The sequence below is a fragment of the Plasmopara halstedii genome (genome assembly GCF_900000015.1).
Source record: "Plasmopara halstedii genome assembly, contig: Scaffold_555, whole genome shotgun sequence".
In the NCBI taxonomy this organism is placed as follows: Eukaryota; Oomycota; class Peronosporomycetes; order Peronosporales; family Peronosporaceae; genus Plasmopara; species Plasmopara halstedii.
Genome location: NW_020187475.1, coordinates 364,039 through 380,605, shown reverse-complemented (window position 1 = coordinate 380,605; position 16,567 = coordinate 364,039). Strand labels below are relative to the sequence as shown.

Sequence of the window (16,567 nt, the reverse complement as noted above, 5' to 3'; positions counted from 1 at the left end):
GACATATTAAGACAACTAAGTTCAATTTGCCACACGTCAGTAGCTTTCTTGACGCACATTCTTATCAATCCCACTTTTGCGTTCCAGAGAAGAAAGTGTTAGTGACGTCACACTGTCATATGGCAAAACCCATACACGCCATGATGTTTATTCAGTATAGAATAAAAAGGCTCGTTGAATTCTGAATATAGCCATCCCAAACCTCGCACTTAGCGTTTGGCAATTGTCCACGATATTGGATTCAGCCATGACGGATAATATTCGTATCCTCCCGTCATGACCGGACCACGCAACTCTAATCACTCCTTATGAAACTAAACCAGCAAAAGCTCAATGATATATCTGCCTGGAAGTGAGGGCAAATTTTACATATCTCAGACCTTCCCTTGATCACTTCACTCACAAATAAATCGTCCCAATCCCGGAGTTTCACTGCCCCGAACGACGGGCGCAATACGTGGTAGTAAGAGCAACCACCTGTTATGAAGTGAGGGCTTAGCCCTTTTACTGGCGACTTATAGCTGCCTTTGGCTATCGACTCGTGTCAGGGGATTGCAGCAGTATGATATTGATCACGATCTGAACACTTCGTCACCCAGTCGTTAAAAGTCAAACATTTAAGGAATATTGAATTTGAAATATATCAGTTAGAAATTATAGCATTTTAGCTTGTGGTGAACGTGAAGATGATTGTTGTAGCGAATATTAGATAATACTATTTTCCGCTAGTGTGGCGCACCTCAATCATCGAGACGATGGATGCAGAAAGCACCAGGGATCAACAAAAGCGCGCGGCGGAGGATAGTAATGAGGAGCGTTTGGCCAAGCAGATGCGCATGGACACTAGAAATTCTAGCAGCGCTTCAAATATGGACGCGATGGCCATTTCGCAAGCCATAACTGGTATTTCACAGCAGCAGAACAATCTTTATTTCGGGGAATCAAATCCTACGGCGCCGCAATCAATTCAGCTGCCTGTGCAACAGTCTTTGGAATCAATGGGCTTAAGCGTGCCAAAAAATCAAGCACAATACATGCAAATGCAGATACAACAGCGTCAGCAACAGCAACAATACGCAGCGGCCTTGGCAGGTGCGGTTAGAGCTTTCTTGCACAGATACCTTATATTTGATATATTTCTGTACATCATTCCAGCTCGACACAGCGCCCAGCATCAGCAGCAGCGCCAATACCAAGCCGCCACAACAACACCGATGGTAAATCAACAAAGTGATCCTTCCGTTGCAAATTACCAATCCCAGATGTATGCGGATACTGGGACAAACATTCACGTGGTGTCAGTAGTGGGCCCCCAAGATGAAAATACTTCGGCTATATCAGTCAGTGGAGCCTCCGTTCAACCTCAGCAGTCGTCAGAGACGCAAATTTTTCCGCAACAAGAAAATGCCGACAATAGCGCTACATCTTTCACATCACAGCCATCCATTGCTCCTGGAATACATGTATCACTAAAGAACAGTACAGAGACTTGCTATCTTTGCGGAAAAAGTGGTGATACATTTACGTGCAATGGTGGTTGCGGTCTTCATGTACACCCGGCGTGTATCGGTAAAGATGCGATTTTTCCGTTTGTGGGTAAAGTATGCTTTCTATACAAAGTATGTATATTACAAAAATTACGAGCTAATGCTTGGTCGTGGAACGCTCAGTTGGACAACTCTGCGGAAGCTGCTTTATTGTGCAGCAGAATCGGGCATCCCCTGAAGATTTGACAAAGGGAGGACCACACGCACTATCAGTAGGCTGCAAGCGCTCCGTCAATTTGATCACTTAATTATTGAAGCCTTATACTCTGGTGCGATGGGGCAAAAATGACAGGTGCGAAGAGCGATTCTGTGCGTTAATTTGGAAACCAACAGCAACGCGAATTTTGATAAATTTGGTCATTTAGCGTCGTTGCGACTGGGAGAAATTGGCTCGGTGAGTGCTGACCACTGTTAAGGTTGCAGCAATGAATGATAGATGTGATTTCTGTCGTTTAGATTGCTGGCTACCCCGTCAAGCCATTTGCTGAAAAGTTTGTCGAACCCTATTTGCAGCGATGGATGCGTGAAAAACTTGCAGCGGCGGACAAGTGGATGCTAAATGTTCGCGAGATTTTTACCGTGATGATAGGGCTTTACAGGTGCTTTTGCAGTTCACATGACTAAACATATCATGTACTTAGTCTGTATGAAAACGTATAGCTTGAAGAGGGCATGCATTGCCCATGGCTTACACGACAAAGTGATCAGTCTGATGAAATCTCGCAAATTTACAGTGACGGATTTCTTTGGGTGGCATCCCGCTGTCGAAACCCCTAATGTCCGTTGCTCGAGTTTATGTGCTATCTGCGGAATTCGCAACAATCCTGAGGTCGACGTTTGCTCGCGCTGTCATCACAAACTTGTTTTTCCATCTGTCTTTACAAAGTATATTAGCACGCTCCTTGCAGCTTTCTATGCCGGTACAAGATGCTCAAAATTTCTTTTATTTTCCACATAAGCATGATTAAACAGCCATTTGGTTATACTACGTAGAGCAAGTCGGAATACCGCTTGGGGCTTCCTCACTGGATGTGTTTGCGCACACGCAAACAGTTCGAGGATTATACAAGGGACTCAACCCGTTTGATGCTGATGGTGTCAATTGGGATCTTTTTACTGATCAGTTAAGTATAGCGTTTTTAGCTGCTGTGGATGTTGATTGTCTAATCACAATCTATTCGATTGACCTGAATGTTTACAGATTGCGAATGATATTTGGGCTTCTCGATATAATGAGCAACTTCGGAACATTGCAGCTTAAGCCCGCACTGTTCATACCAGAGACCAACATTATTTTTAACGCCGCATATGTAAATCAAGCGATGATTACTAATGAATTTGAAGTTGTCGGTAAGTTTTTGCAATGCATGAAGTTATTCGGCCGTGAAAAAAGCGAGGAGAATAAAAATATGATCGAGTCTTGCGAGCGATACTTGCTCTTCAAGCATCTTCCGGATGGGAGCTGGTGCAAGATGAATGGGTCAACGGTTGACCAGTACAAGGCCACAGTCACTTGCTCGAAGTAAGCGGTGGACAATAATTGCTGCACAAATGGGTGACTGAGGCAAACTTTGTGCGTGTAGGGCCCTGCTCACGCCTGCTTTTCGTGGATACGGTCCAGAATCGAATGATTTCCTTCGACTTCTTGAGAAGTGGTCTCGCAATGCGTCTCCAGCCAAACAATCCGCAGATAGCACCGATCTCAAAATACTAGCCTCTGGAGCTGTTGTAAAGAGAAACACGCTTACCAGATTCAAACGTTTTGAGGCAATGTATCAGGTGAGTGAGGTGATTTATTATTTCAAAATCAAAAGTTTAAATCATTGCCTATGATGTCAGCGGCAAGTTGCTCCAAAGGGAAGTAGCTTTTCCTTAGAATCTCTTATAACCAATAGAATGCAACGCATTTTGAAGTCAAAGGTATCGTCTTTTACAGTTTAGCTGGTATCAATATCAACGCTAACTTTAGTCATTTGTTTTGAATTCTAGGAGGCTGAAGCCCAACTACGTAAAGGTAAGTTTGTCAATGCACATGCATATATACAAGAAAACGAGATGGCTTATTACCGCGGCAAAACAGATAGAACGAGTGGCAAAGAAGAGGGATTTGGTGATGGTATGACGGATACGGAGGACGTTAAAATTGAAAATCAGACATTACTTCGAAATGGAACGAATGATGCTACTGGCAGAAATGACCAGGATGATGATGACATGCTTACAAGCATGAGTCTCCACGAGGATCTCGAGATCTTCGATGGTCTTCAATTTGAAGATGGCGGCGGCATCATTGACATGAGCTTTCAGTCACTTGGATCTCATGAGGTCGCTGAAAATGAAAGCGGCGAGCATAATTACATGGGAGCTGACAGTACCGATGCACAGCAGGGGGAGGATGAAACAACAATGAACGAAGAGATGGTCGACGACGACGACGACGAAAATGACGATAGCAAGAGTCAAGATGCGGATGGAGAAGTGCATCAATCAGAGGCACATTCATCCACAGCAGAGAAAAATGCTGGCAGTGTTGAAGCTACCACCGATTTTCTAGTATTGTAACCGCGGCCTTTCTCCAATTTACAATGTTGCCTGTGAAACAGCTCACAGCAAGCCAATCATTTGATCTAAAGCGTTAACACCCGGTTTTCTACAAGTAATCGGGGATTGGGCTCTGCGTCGGCTTTCAGCCAACTCTTCATCACTCAGCTCCAGATATGACTGCAATCCTTCCCACGCTGCTCGAGACTGCCATCGAAGCAATGATTCAGGATGAGCTATAAGTAATTAGAAGCTGGTGCTACTGATTATCCCACCTGAACGTGATAATCTAGCTCCAGATTCGCCATCGAGAGTAAAGCCGTTTTAAGCTTCGCAGTCTTTCCTGTGTCCATTCTCTTGGTTTCTACCTTCAAACTAGTAGCGATGAACTGGACTTGTTCCTTTGCTACATTCATGCGATCTTCCGCCTACGCAAAATTCAAAATTTGCACTAAGCCATAATGTCCAATCCATGCCTGAATTTTAACAAACCGAAGCCATTTTTTGCTCTGCTCGCATAGCGGATGCCGCTGCTCCGCTACTTGCCCGTGCGGCCGCAAATCGTTCTTTATTGCGCTGCATACTAGCATTTGCTTGCTGGACTTCACATATTGCGGACTCCCGATTGTGCATAACAGTCTACGCACATACACGACACACAATTGTCAGAATTGTGAGTTCAGTCGACGAATACTCTCGAGTCTCGCACCTTAACAGCATCAACTTTGCCTGCCTGATACCTGATGACTGATACGTACATGGACAACAGCTTGTCCAGCTTAACAAATAGTGTTTCAGGTCCTCATTTCACAAATCGTATGTTCACTCAGATTTCTCATACCTGGTCCTGATATATGTTAGAAACTGTCTCAAAGTGGTCGCCAGCGACCTGATCATATCACGTCACGCAGAAAATCAGTAGTGATTAAAAAATCGGTCCAGCCTTATATACCTCAGCAAGTTGCTTCATGTCATGATCTCTTTTCTCGTGCTCCGACAAGGCCGACAAATAACTGCCAAAGCGTGACATTTCGTATCCTTCACTGCGCTGTGCAGCATAAACAACGTCTGAGCAGCGCGTCACTTCTCGTATTCGTTTCTCGTATTCGTCTATGTGCAAGCCAATCTAGGCAAATAAATGTGCAATTCAATCACATCATCTAGTATATCACCCCGATACAGCACTCACTCTTGCATAGTCATCGTCAGTTTTAATTTCGACTTGCTGAACCCTCGACGACAAGAAAGCGCCGTCCTTTAAAGAGCTCCATAGCGAGCTCACCGAATCAGGCGTTGGTACATACGCGGCAGCAATTGATGCCACTTTTAAAAGGTCCTTCCCCGCGATAAGACCCTGGATCGCAACGGACTTGTAAGCTCTACCAATCTTTCCACCACCTTAAATTTTTGTAAGAACCTTGCACACACCTCTGTACTAGCAGTAAGCATAATTTGCAACTCCAGAGTCTGAGACAGCTTTTCATGGCTGCAAACTTCATTCTACAACATACTTTTAGATTAAAAAAATGCAATACCCAAGACTGCCCCATAAACACATTTGTGACACTTACGATAAAGTGCTCTAAGGCTTGCCGACGTTCTTCGACAAATGTTGCGTCCATGTTCCCAGTCCATCGTTTTTCTGGGAGGGGAGGTATGATAGTACCTATAACATAAGTGTGTCAGTTGCAGCTGTATAATTAACAGCTTAGAGATGTAACCTCGAAAGTGCATTTGCAATCGCTGCTGGAGCCATTCAAAGTCACTAAACCTTCGCTTGACTTGCGCAGAAGAGCACGGAAAGTTTAAGCAGTTAGTCTATACTCGATTAACCAATCAACAACAGTGATTAAGCCGTAGCTATAGCAAACAGTGAACAACTTGCTTAACGTCTCACCTTTGTCGATATTACATACTGCGTATAACGAGAATACCCTGATCCAACAATGACTGGCGTGCTCACAGTCACCTCAAAACATCGCTTAATGTTAAGTGCTGTCTCTTCCGGCAGCTACACAATCGCCACCAATAGAAAAGCTTAAGTGTGCGTCCCATGAACTCTACTTCTGACATTTACTTTACCACATTGTCAACCGGTTGCTCAAGTTGAAAGTCGGCCAGCGGCAGAGCATCTCCCGAGTAGAGACTTTGCATCTGGCACTTGCCGGTACTTTGAACCAGCGCCACGAGTTTCATTGCCACAAACCAGCAATCCTTATTTAACTTTTCTTGCGACTTTCCTCCACTCGACAGTCGCCAAATCTGATCATAGCACGCTTCAGTTCAGTCCCATCTCCGTTACCTTTAACGACACTTGTTAGCGTTCAATACCTCTCGGTTGGCATCATTCATCAATTTCGCACGTCGAATGAATGCAGCACCTTCCGCGCCTCCAATATAACCATCTGCATTCGTGTCCACCTTACGCAGCAGATTAAGAGGTTACAAGAAGACATTCTCACAAACTGTCAACGGCACTTAACAACACACAATATGAAAAAGTCTGGAATAAAGAACGCCTTCTTCACTTCGAAATTTAATGGGTCCATTGACAAACGCAATGTCAAATTCGCCGCTGCTACTGCTTGTCGAAGAGCGACCCATGCTTAGCATTATATCGTAAATGCAATGTTCTATATTCAGTTCAATAGCCTGAAATAGCGTGTCCCACTTCATTATACACGACATACTCGAAAATGACTTCAGTTTAGATTTCGAGCTCAAGCAGATAATTGCTCACTATGCGCATCCAATTGCGCGACAACTCGCTCGGCAATCCTAACTCGATTCCAGAAACAATTTTGAGCGACATACCGGCCAACGAGCGTCGTTTTCGAAAAAAACGCAGGTCGCGTCGGCGCATGAGAATTTCCAAGGAGTGCGTCGCGCTTATCACTTTCTCGAGATATATACACTTATTTTTGATATATACTATATAGATCCATGAACCGTCTGGTGATGAACTTTCTTGTCGGAAAGGGATACCGAGAGGTGGCTGAAGCCTTCTGGCGTGACTCAGGCACTAAGCGTGGGTATTTTTATAACTCTTTTTGATGACAACGAACTTCAACTTGATGGTTTTGGATAGCCCACGTCGATTTGCAGTCGGTGCAGGATCGCATGAGTATTCAGCAGCTATTGCTTAAAGGCCACATACAAGAAGCGCGTGATAAGTTGTCTGGCATGATCTCAGACTTTTTCGAAAAAAACAGCTGGATAGATTTTCTTCTGGCCAAACAAGAGCTGATTGAGTTGATCAAGGTTCACAATATCGAAGAGGCGCTGCAATTTGCCGTAAAGAATCTTGCGCCGTTTGGTCAAAAGAGTGTAAGCTGATAAGGTTTATGTTTAGAAGAATGAAAGTACTTAATACTATGCTATGGATGTTTGATCTACAGCCCCACTTCTTACAAGAAATTGAGCGGACAATGTCCGTTATTGCTTTCAAAAGCCCATTGGAGTCACCGCTTGGCCATTTATTGGAACAGACACAGCGCCGCCGAGTGGCGGACGAGGTGAATTCTGCTATTTTACGAAGCCAAAAGGAAGAGCTTGGTAAGTTTTTCAAATGACGGTTTGTAGGATAAGTAAGTACTCGAATGTTTACTTGATTACGACTGGGTGTCATCACAGAGCCCCTGCTGCCTTCGATGGTCCAGCACTTTCATTACATGGAGGATCAATTGGAAGCCAAGCTCAGTCGTCATCCGCGTGGTATATCGATTGACGACCCACCATGTCAGCATTAATGGCGAATGATCTACACATCTCTACTTGCCAAATCCGTGGATCCTATACGTGTTACAAATTACGAAATCTGTCGAATTACGTTAAATTATCGAGACAAAAGGTGCTTTAGTCAATCTGCATTACTCCTCAATTCCTTCATAAAGTTGCTCGATAATTACCAATCGTCTAGTCAGCGGCCTTGCACCGTACGGAAACAGTTGTGCAGCCACAAGGCGATCGATCTCCAGTCGCAGGCGAATAAGTATGCTCACTACACCGTTAAGTCGGTCAACAGTCTGCAACTTTCGCCTACTCATATCCCAATGTGTGCTAAGCCGCCGAAGGTATCGCATTAAATACTCAAGCATTTGAGTCTCTGAAAGAAGCAGAGATGTTTATAAGAGACTCAATTATCTATGCAGGCCGAAAATAAAAAATACCATTTGAGATGAGAAGGTCCAAAAGAACACGATGATCCCATCCAAGAGTGTCAACTAGGTCAGCAAATAGTAAGTCTTGATTATACTCGTCTGCCATGTGGGCCATAAGTTGGGAATAATTTTGAGCACGAAGGTCGCGAATACTGTCAAGGCCATCCGCCATCCGTGCGACGTTATTAAGAAATTCTATCATCACGTCGTCTTGCTCAGCAAGAACCTTAAAAAGTTGCTGCCTGTTTGGTAGCTGGCGCTGAAGACACGAATCAAATTCTGGATTTGCCGCCTGAAACTTGCAGCCTGAACATTCTAACTGAGTAAGAGTAGTCTTTATAAAGGCCGTACCCATTCGACTTAGAAAAAGCAGCCACTTCTGCAGAAAAGGGTAGACATTTGAATTTGAAATGAACGCTTCACAGCTTGCAGTACTTATATACTTTCTTTCACCATGCAGCTGCAATGCCGTTGCTGCGCAGGATGACTCTTTTAACCACGTCAAACACTGTCCAAGCCACTTCTGGTATCTCTCTCTCACACTTTTCCCTTGGTAAACTTTTGTTTGAGTATCCCATAGATCCCCTAGCTTTAAAAATGAGCCAAGAAGACCAAGGATTACGCATGATACATATGTCGGCTGTGAGCAAAAAGCCATTTTCACAAATACATCGTTCAGAAGCATCGTCATCAGTCCAATTAGCTTAACTTGACAAGGTCCTGAGATATTTGTGTACTGAAGCGACTTTAAACAGTCATTGATAAAAAGTAAACATTCGTACTGAACTGAGTGAAGGATAGATTCACTCATGTCCTCCGCCGGTGAAAAAACCGCACGCACCATTGCCTCAATCTGTACCAAATTCTGAAACAATGACTTCGGATACGGAAAATCATGTGAATGGTCCCAACTATCGAGGCTGTGGTTTTCTAGACTGTTTTCCTTCGTAGATACACTTTCCTTATGAACTTTGATTTTGATAAGGTGCCGCAGCAATTGAAATCGATATCCATTTCGCCAAGCAGTAGGCAAAGTCATAAGAATAGAACTATTTTAACGCCAAAAGTTAATAAATGCATTAGCAACTACTATTTGATCGTTCTAGATTTTGCATCCAACTGCAGTATCTTACTAGATAACGTCGTGATATGTTGCAACTTTACCGCTTACAACGAGCTTCCAGATATCCTCCTTTGCGGCATAGGCCACAAGTATATCCTCGTGGTCTAAATATCTAAGCAGCTCCGTCAGACCATCTCTTGATACTTCATTGCCAACTTGAAGCGAAGTTGAGTACGCCGCAATGCGACAAGTTGTTCTGTACCACTCCGCAGAATTTGTCCATAAATTCGAGATGTCATTTTGGTGTTTTTGGGTCATTCTACTACTGTTACTCTTCTGAGGGACATCGAAGCCACATATTCTTAAATCGAAGAATGAGATTTATTGCAAGAAAAGCAAAGAAAGTGTTTTGAGCGTCTGAGCTGTCTGTCTAAAGACTAACACGCCTATAGAACGTTCCCAGAAGAGATCACTCGAACATGGAGCGCTGAACATTGATCTCAATTGTGCTTTCACGTACATCGTGAATCAAAACTCGCTTCTTTTATCAATATCGCTAGAGCATTTTGATTTTTTTCTATTGAAGTCAACTTGTTTTGATACCGCTTATTTACCCCACACCGTTTTTAGTGCAGCTTAAATATCGATCAGACATAGCTCAAAGCTGCCAATATGAGTCAAGCATGGGCATTATGTAATGTCGCACGTCACATTGCACACCAGTAAGAACACGTGATCACTTTGCAAAGGTCCAACGCAGTAGCTATCCACCACTATGCCGTGGCCGGAACCTACCATACTTACCAAAGCTGCGCTTTTACTCGTACTTAATAATCGAACTCTGATTTGCTAAGTTATTTATATTACTGATAAAGAGAGGCATGGGAGCGAGTAAGTTGTCGTGAGGTGGATCAGTTTGATTTCTGGGCGGCTTTGTAACAAGGTAATTGAGACCCGACCATTTCAGCAAAGCTGTTTGAAATCGTCATCATTTGGGATTAGAACTTCTAGGAAGAATTAATCCCACACCTGAATTAGTTGTTATATCTACCTCTTCGTTTATATTAATTTTGTACCCTTACGGTAATTTTATAATTATAATCGTATTTAGGACTACTACTTAAAAATTGCTAAATAGCGTTATCAACCTATTTCGTGAGATTGTGCTTAATTGTTGCATTCTTCAAATATACGACACCAAATGCACTTTTCCAATAAGACAATTAAAAAGTTCTAAAAAAACACTGACCAGCTACCAAATGGGGTACGTCCTGTGTTGTGGTGTACGCACTATTCGCTTTATTGTCACTGTAATCTTTTAGACAGAAAGCCAAGCTTAGAAATACCAGAATAGAATATCATGATGACTTGTCGTTATTCGTGCTGATAAGGATGATGGTGATGCGGCTTCGTTCAGGAGGGTTCCGCGAAACAATAGCCTCACGCTATGCAATACACTAAATTTTATATTAGTAGCTAGTAAGACAGTAATATTTATCATGATTATGAGCCAGACGTTATTGTAAATATGTCCTTTTAAGTATAGTGCAGAAATAACATTGTTACTAGATCGGCTCTGCATTGATCAACTTAATCATACAGAGTCAAATATTTGTTTTTGGGGCATTTAAGGCAATCCCGTTGCATTTGGAGGGACCACCAGCTATGAAATAAAATAGTGGGACACCTTCAAAAATGCCTCCGGGTCGGTGGGAGGCAATAAATTCACAAAGACCACCAAAAGCGTTCTGCTTTCTAGAAGCGATATATTTATGACTTTCCGAACTTTTATCAGGAGTGCATGGAACACAACATTTCCGGATTTTGATCGATTCATGGCTTTTGGCGTTTGATCCACGTCATACCTAGGATGAGATCGTATCTCGAAGTAAGAGGTATTATCAACACCTTGGTCATTGTCTTTCGTCAAAAGACGCGCGAAAAATGATTCGTATGTCCTCCAACTTTGGCATCTTTAACGCTGTAGTATTGTTCTAACAGTCGCGTGTCTGACATAATCGCACGACGGCCACAATCTATCAGTAGTTGTAACAGCTGTACAAAGACGAGGACATTGATGCTGATAGCCATCCACTCAAGACTGTGACCTTCACCTCTTTCTAAAAGGGTAACCTCCACTAGGTCGTGATTCGATTGCCTTTAAATTTACCACAGACAATTAAGCCAGATTTTGTTCTAGTTGATCACCCTGGATTATATGCGCTAGAGCTTACCCTTGCACCACATAACCTGGACAAATGAGAATTACAGGGCGCACATCTATGGAACTGCAGCAGATATAACATTCGTGGGTTCTACAGTCTCGCTCGTTAGCCAAAATATCTCTCTACTTTTCCACCGCCTCAAACTCCCCCACCTCCCATACTTTACCGGTCTTACAAATAAAGGCCATTTAGACTGACCGGTGGTTGTGTCCCGAAAGGCCCCAAGAAATTGAAATGGAGTGGCTAACTACTCGTACAAGTACAAGCTAGATGTGCTGACATGTCACGATCCTACCAAAAACCGACCACTTTTGTTTCCCGCGCATCAATGAGTCCACCACAAGTTTGCTTGAATCTTGAAACCAAAGACTGCATCTGACATCAACGGCCCATACCAAGGGGACCGTTTGACACTTTAGTGGATTTCTTCCGTGCGAAGCACAAAGCAATCGGATGCTACGGAGTCATTTCCGCTACTAGGCGCCGACACTGAAGCATAAAGGCTACCTGCAAATGGCCAATTGGTTAAAATAAGCTATATGCAGCCATTTTCTAAAATAATTTGCTGCAAAATATCATGACCGGCTTCACTTTTCGATGCTCTTGATCTACTCGATGGATAATGTAAACTATTCAGAGAAAAAGCAATTCATTTCTCACTAAAAGTGCTCTGTGAGCGGCTTGTTATGTCACGGATACTGGCTAACACATCATTGCCGTTTTATTGCATAGTTTCGCAGCTATCAGGTCTCATTATGCCTATGCACAAAACTATTTCGACGATACATTCGTCCATAATCGTGATGAGCACGGAATGTGGGATGTGGGAATCATATTTAGCACTTGCGAGCAATATTATGAACAAGTGTGTTTTTGGCGCCAACAAAAAACAATTAATCGGGATCATGAAATGTGGGCAGATCTTGGAACAATCAAGGCCATTGTAAAGAACCAAAACCAGGGCATTAACGAGACCCTCTTCCAGAGCATCGAGGAACACCTATTCTGCTGCAAGTTAGCATGATTTAAAATAAATTTCAAGGTGATTTATGAGTAGCTGAACCATGTCAGCAAAACTGCAAGTGATTATGCCATCAGTTGTGCGTTGATGCAACATGATGATGAGTCGAGAGCGAGTTGTTCCGTATCAGTCGCGACACTTCCGGTCCGCGGAACTATCCAGTTCATGACAAAGAGCTTCTAGCAACGAAGTATGCTTTGGTTATGTTCCATGTATACTTGCTTGGAGAGGAGCGTTTGTGATCTATACAGATCACGCCTCACTGCGTACGGCAGTGGAGACTCGCAAAGAATGGCTCGATGGTTTTCCTGCTTTGCGGAGTACAACTTTGTTGAGCACTACAAGCCAGGCAAGACGACCATCTCAGCCGATGCGTTGCCAAGACGTCCGAGCTATGATCCAAAGTCCAGAAGCGAAAACATGCACTAGTCATGTCGACAATGCGAAGATGTTCAGACGATCAGAGTACAAGTTACGACTACAGTGCACGAAGAAATTGCCGATGGGTACAAGTCTGATGAGACATGTCAGGACTATTTGGGGGTATCTCAAAAAACATTCGACAAAGCACTGCAAGGTCTTCCATCTCACACAAGATCGCGTGTTCACCGTTTTGGGGTACACGACGTTGTGTTATGCGGATGAACACGGGGATATGCAAGAGTTGTTGCTCCAAATGACGAAGGTTTGCCTCTTCGTCTCCTATATGAGTACCATGACAGCCCTTTGATTGGCCATCTTGGACGTGAAAAAACGTGTATCAGTCTTTTTTGGGATTACTATTGGTCACACATGTATAAATGGGTGCGCGAGTATGGAGGACTTGTGAGATTTGCCATAGTGTGACACCATCGGGTTCTCTCTGGCCCCCTGCGCCTGTTTCATGCAAGATCTCTGCCAAAGAGACAATTAAGAACTCTGAACACGTTGGTTTCCGTCTGCTTGGCCTTTCTGTTGAGATCGTGTCTGACCGTGACACCCCCTTTACGTCAAAATTTCGGCGTGCACTTTTTGGACTATTGGGCACCAAATTGTCCATGTCAACAGCGGCACACCCTGAATGGACAGTCAAATAGAGCGTGTGAATCGAGTCCTGGAGGACGTACTGCGTAGTTACGTAACGTCGTTCAAAGAGCGAAGTGAATATCTCCCTTTTGCAGAATTTGCGTTGAACAACTCCACGCAAGTCTCAACAGGTCGTTCACCATTTTATGTGAGCCATGGTATTCATCCTAGAGTACCTGCTTCCATAATGGTCGAGGTCTCTACCCTAAGTGGGGGGAAGTTAGACCTAAACGTTGTCACAAAGATAAAAACGAATTTTGACTCAGCATGACAAGTCGTGAGAAACAGAACGTCAATGACCATATTGCGAAGAGACAAGCCGTTGTTCGATTTGTTCGAGACGCAATTGCGAAAGCTCAGGATCTGCAAAAAGAACAAGCAGGTAAGAGTGGAAGGGGGAAGAGGAAGAGGAAGGTATGTAAGTTCAAAGTTCTCGTACTACTTAGCACGACAAATATGCCTAAACATGCAGTGTCCAACTTTGGAAGCAAGAAGCATTTACCAAGATTTATTGGACCGTTCAAGGTGATGAAATGTAATGGTGATGCGTATACGTTAAACATCCTACATGCATGTGCCTACATCCTACATTTTATGTGGGTAGGCTAACGAGTGGATCTGCCGATCCGACACAACCTTTGGTAGATGATCGAGCTGATCATGTAGTTTCTCCATTTTTCCAAGAAGAACAACTAACTCTTCACTTGGGGAGATTCTTCTTAGCGCACAAGCGTTGAAGGACGTTAAAGGATTGTTCCTTTACTGATTCCAACGCTTGAAGGCGAAAATGGTAGTCACCACGAAGAGTACCTCAAGAACAGAGCCTTCTTCTTCAACAGAGCGCAACAGGTTTTCGTTAGCCATCTCACGAGATTTCTCGTCCTTCCGGAGTCAAACGAGTTCATCATAAACCTTCAGAAACCGTAGTTTAAAACAGGACTCCAAAAGCCGGGCATTGGGCGGAACTATCAGTCAGAGTGTCGAGTTTCGAGTTCTGCTCTGCAACAAGGTTCGAAAGGCTCTCGCAGCGATCTTCAAGTGTCGAGCAACGATTGCAATGCCTCAATTTCCTCCGCGATGAGCGCTCTTCAACCTCCAGAGTCTCTCAATCGTTTCCAAGTCCAATTCCACCTCCGCTATTAGACTCTCGTGGAGAGCGTCGCTGCGTGGTTGAGATGATCGTCGATCACGAGGATCGATCGACTTGTCATCATGGAAAGAAGCAGTTGAACCAATAATGCTTCTACAGAGTTTGGTTGCGCGGCTATCCATCAGTATCAGACACGTGGGAACCTCGTCAGGTCTTGGAGTCTGATGTTTCCGACATGGTCGGCAGCTTTGAGAATCGCTTGTAGTGCAACACTACGACGACCAGAGCTTCGTTGCGCTCGGTCATGACTGGGAGTTCTGCCAGCGACGACTCAGCAATGATGACGCTCCATTTTAATCTCGTTATCAAGGCGAACACATGTCCACTAAGAGTCAAGCCCAGCTGCGATAGGCTGGGTCGGATCATCACGGTCGTCGATCCGACGCCAACGAAAAAAAATGTTCCATATATAACCTCTTGTCTCCATTACGGTTAAAAATGGAGGAAACGTCAATGAGTTTTTTGCCGTTTAGGTGAAGAACGCTCTTTCATGCTGGCTTGTTCACAAATCGCTTCATTGTTCATCGGAAAGTGAGCTGTTTAAAAATCAGCAAAAGTATCAAAATACTTTTGACTTTCAGGAGTGGATGATGTCATGGGCTACTCTTAGCCATTACATGAAGATACAGAAAGTAATGCATTATTGACATCAATAACGAAGATCATAATTCCAAATGCATACGTGATTTCTTATATGAAGTCGCAAACATTCTGTGTGATACAGAATGCTGGTTTCTACTTGGGGATCTGTACTGGTGACGAGACCGACGTGTCTCTGTCTTTAGAAGTGGGTAATCCCTTCTACTGGATATCTTTTACTAAAGTTGAAATTCAAGCTTTCAAAATCCAAGCCCCGCACACCCAAGGTATTTTATTAGTTGAAGCTGAGGTTCAGCCTCAGTACACGCTTGATTAATAAAATAGAAGCCCAATGTTTATATGTAAAACTTCTGGAAGCCCTCAGAGTATTTTGCACGTAGCTAGGAGCCAAAACTTCTAAATTCAGTTAAAAATTTGTCTCAAAGGACTTAAGTCGTTCTTCTTCCTTGGGATTGTCCTTCTTTCTCCACGTTAAGCGCTTCCATGTCGCACAAACGTGTATGTTGTGCTTGAGGGACTGTTTGTGAACAGCGCCCTCTTACACGTAGTACGTAAAATTGATGGAGCTTTTCTGTCGAGCATTTGATCGGAAAATTAGTCTTGATCCCGATAGCTTCTCGAGCGATTCCAGTAAAAAAAATTTGAATGTCTTGACAGAGTTTGCCATCGTGGTCTGTATGGAGACATTTGTGCGGGCAAATGAACCGCGTACACAAATTGATTGATGTAAACAAAGTTCATCAAGTCAACAAAAAGGAAATATTTGCAACATAAGCCTAGCAACTGGCAGGGGAGGGCAGCATCCTGTGCCCCCGGGCACACACTCACTACCAGGCTGGCTGCTCATTGTTTTATTGTGTACAAGATGGTCTTTAGAAGTAGAACAGCATCTATTCTGACGCATGGTGTTCTCGAGCATTACTATAATTAGCAGACACAAATTCACAATACATAGTGTTAAGTCTGATTAGATGCTATATATTCTCTTACTTTCACAAGCTGCGTAGCGGTTCTCCATAAAAAGCTGTGACTCATTAATGTTGTTGCTCACCACCAACTTTACCGGTAACTGATCGTACAACTGCCTGCTAAGTAGATAATTTACTGCGCTAAATATAATTCACTGTTATTGTTCTGTTAGTTCTCCTTGCACTTCATTTCGTTGTAGTAGCAACGAGCGAGCAACATTTTCTGA

The 16,567-nt window shown here is 43.5% G+C and overlaps 4 protein-coding genes across 4 annotated transcripts; 2 read left to right on the top strand and 2 right to left on the bottom strand.

Moving 5' to 3' along the window:
- Positions 1 to 755: 755 nt before the first annotated feature.
- Positions 756 to 4,109, top strand: PHALS_11603 (uncharacterized protein; the record flags this gene model as incomplete). The annotated part of the gene is made up of 12 exons (XM_024726989.1): positions 756 to 1,092; positions 1,156 to 1,596; positions 1,671 to 1,759; positions 1,840 to 1,941; positions 2,004 to 2,146; positions 2,208 to 2,467; positions 2,541 to 2,670; positions 2,749 to 3,069; positions 3,131 to 3,326; positions 3,387 to 3,467; positions 3,537 to 3,968; positions 4,041 to 4,109. The coding sequence occupies 12 exons, from the start codon at positions 756 to 758 to the stop codon at positions 4,107 to 4,109; spliced, it is 2,601 nt and encodes an 866-aa protein (XP_024577611.1).
- A 42-nt stretch (positions 4,110 to 4,151) lies between these two features.
- PHALS_11602 (sorting nexin 1) lies at positions 4,152 to 6,692 on the bottom strand (the record flags this gene model as incomplete). The annotated part of the gene is made up of 14 exons (XM_024726988.1): positions 4,152 to 4,295; positions 4,364 to 4,516; positions 4,581 to 4,727; positions 4,798 to 4,866; positions 4,930 to 4,977; positions 5,041 to 5,214; positions 5,278 to 5,442; positions 5,517 to 5,588; positions 5,660 to 5,754; positions 5,810 to 5,906; positions 5,986 to 6,099; positions 6,171 to 6,350; positions 6,420 to 6,509; positions 6,579 to 6,692. The coding sequence occupies 14 exons, from the start codon at positions 6,690 to 6,692 to the stop codon at positions 4,152 to 4,154; spliced, it is 1,662 nt and encodes a 553-aa protein (XP_024577610.1).
- Positions 6,693 to 6,829: 137 nt separating this feature from the next.
- Positions 6,830 to 7,837, top strand: PHALS_11601 (LisH motif-containing protein; the record flags this gene model as incomplete). Its single annotated transcript, XM_024726987.1, has 5 exons — positions 6,830 to 6,966; positions 7,028 to 7,116; positions 7,177 to 7,415; positions 7,487 to 7,643; positions 7,722 to 7,837. 5 exons carry the CDS (start codon positions 6,830 to 6,832, stop codon positions 7,835 to 7,837), a joined length of 738 nt encoding a protein of 245 aa, XP_024577609.1.
- Positions 7,838 to 7,896: 59 nt separating this feature from the next.
- Positions 7,897 to 9,629, bottom strand: PHALS_11600 (Protein Lines; the record flags this gene model as incomplete). Its single annotated transcript, XM_024726986.1, has 4 exons — positions 7,897 to 7,905; positions 7,997 to 8,193; positions 8,258 to 9,297; positions 9,382 to 9,629. 4 exons carry the CDS (start codon positions 9,627 to 9,629, stop codon positions 7,897 to 7,899), a joined length of 1,494 nt encoding a protein of 497 aa, XP_024577608.1.
- Positions 9,630 to 16,567: the final 6,938 nt, after the last annotated feature.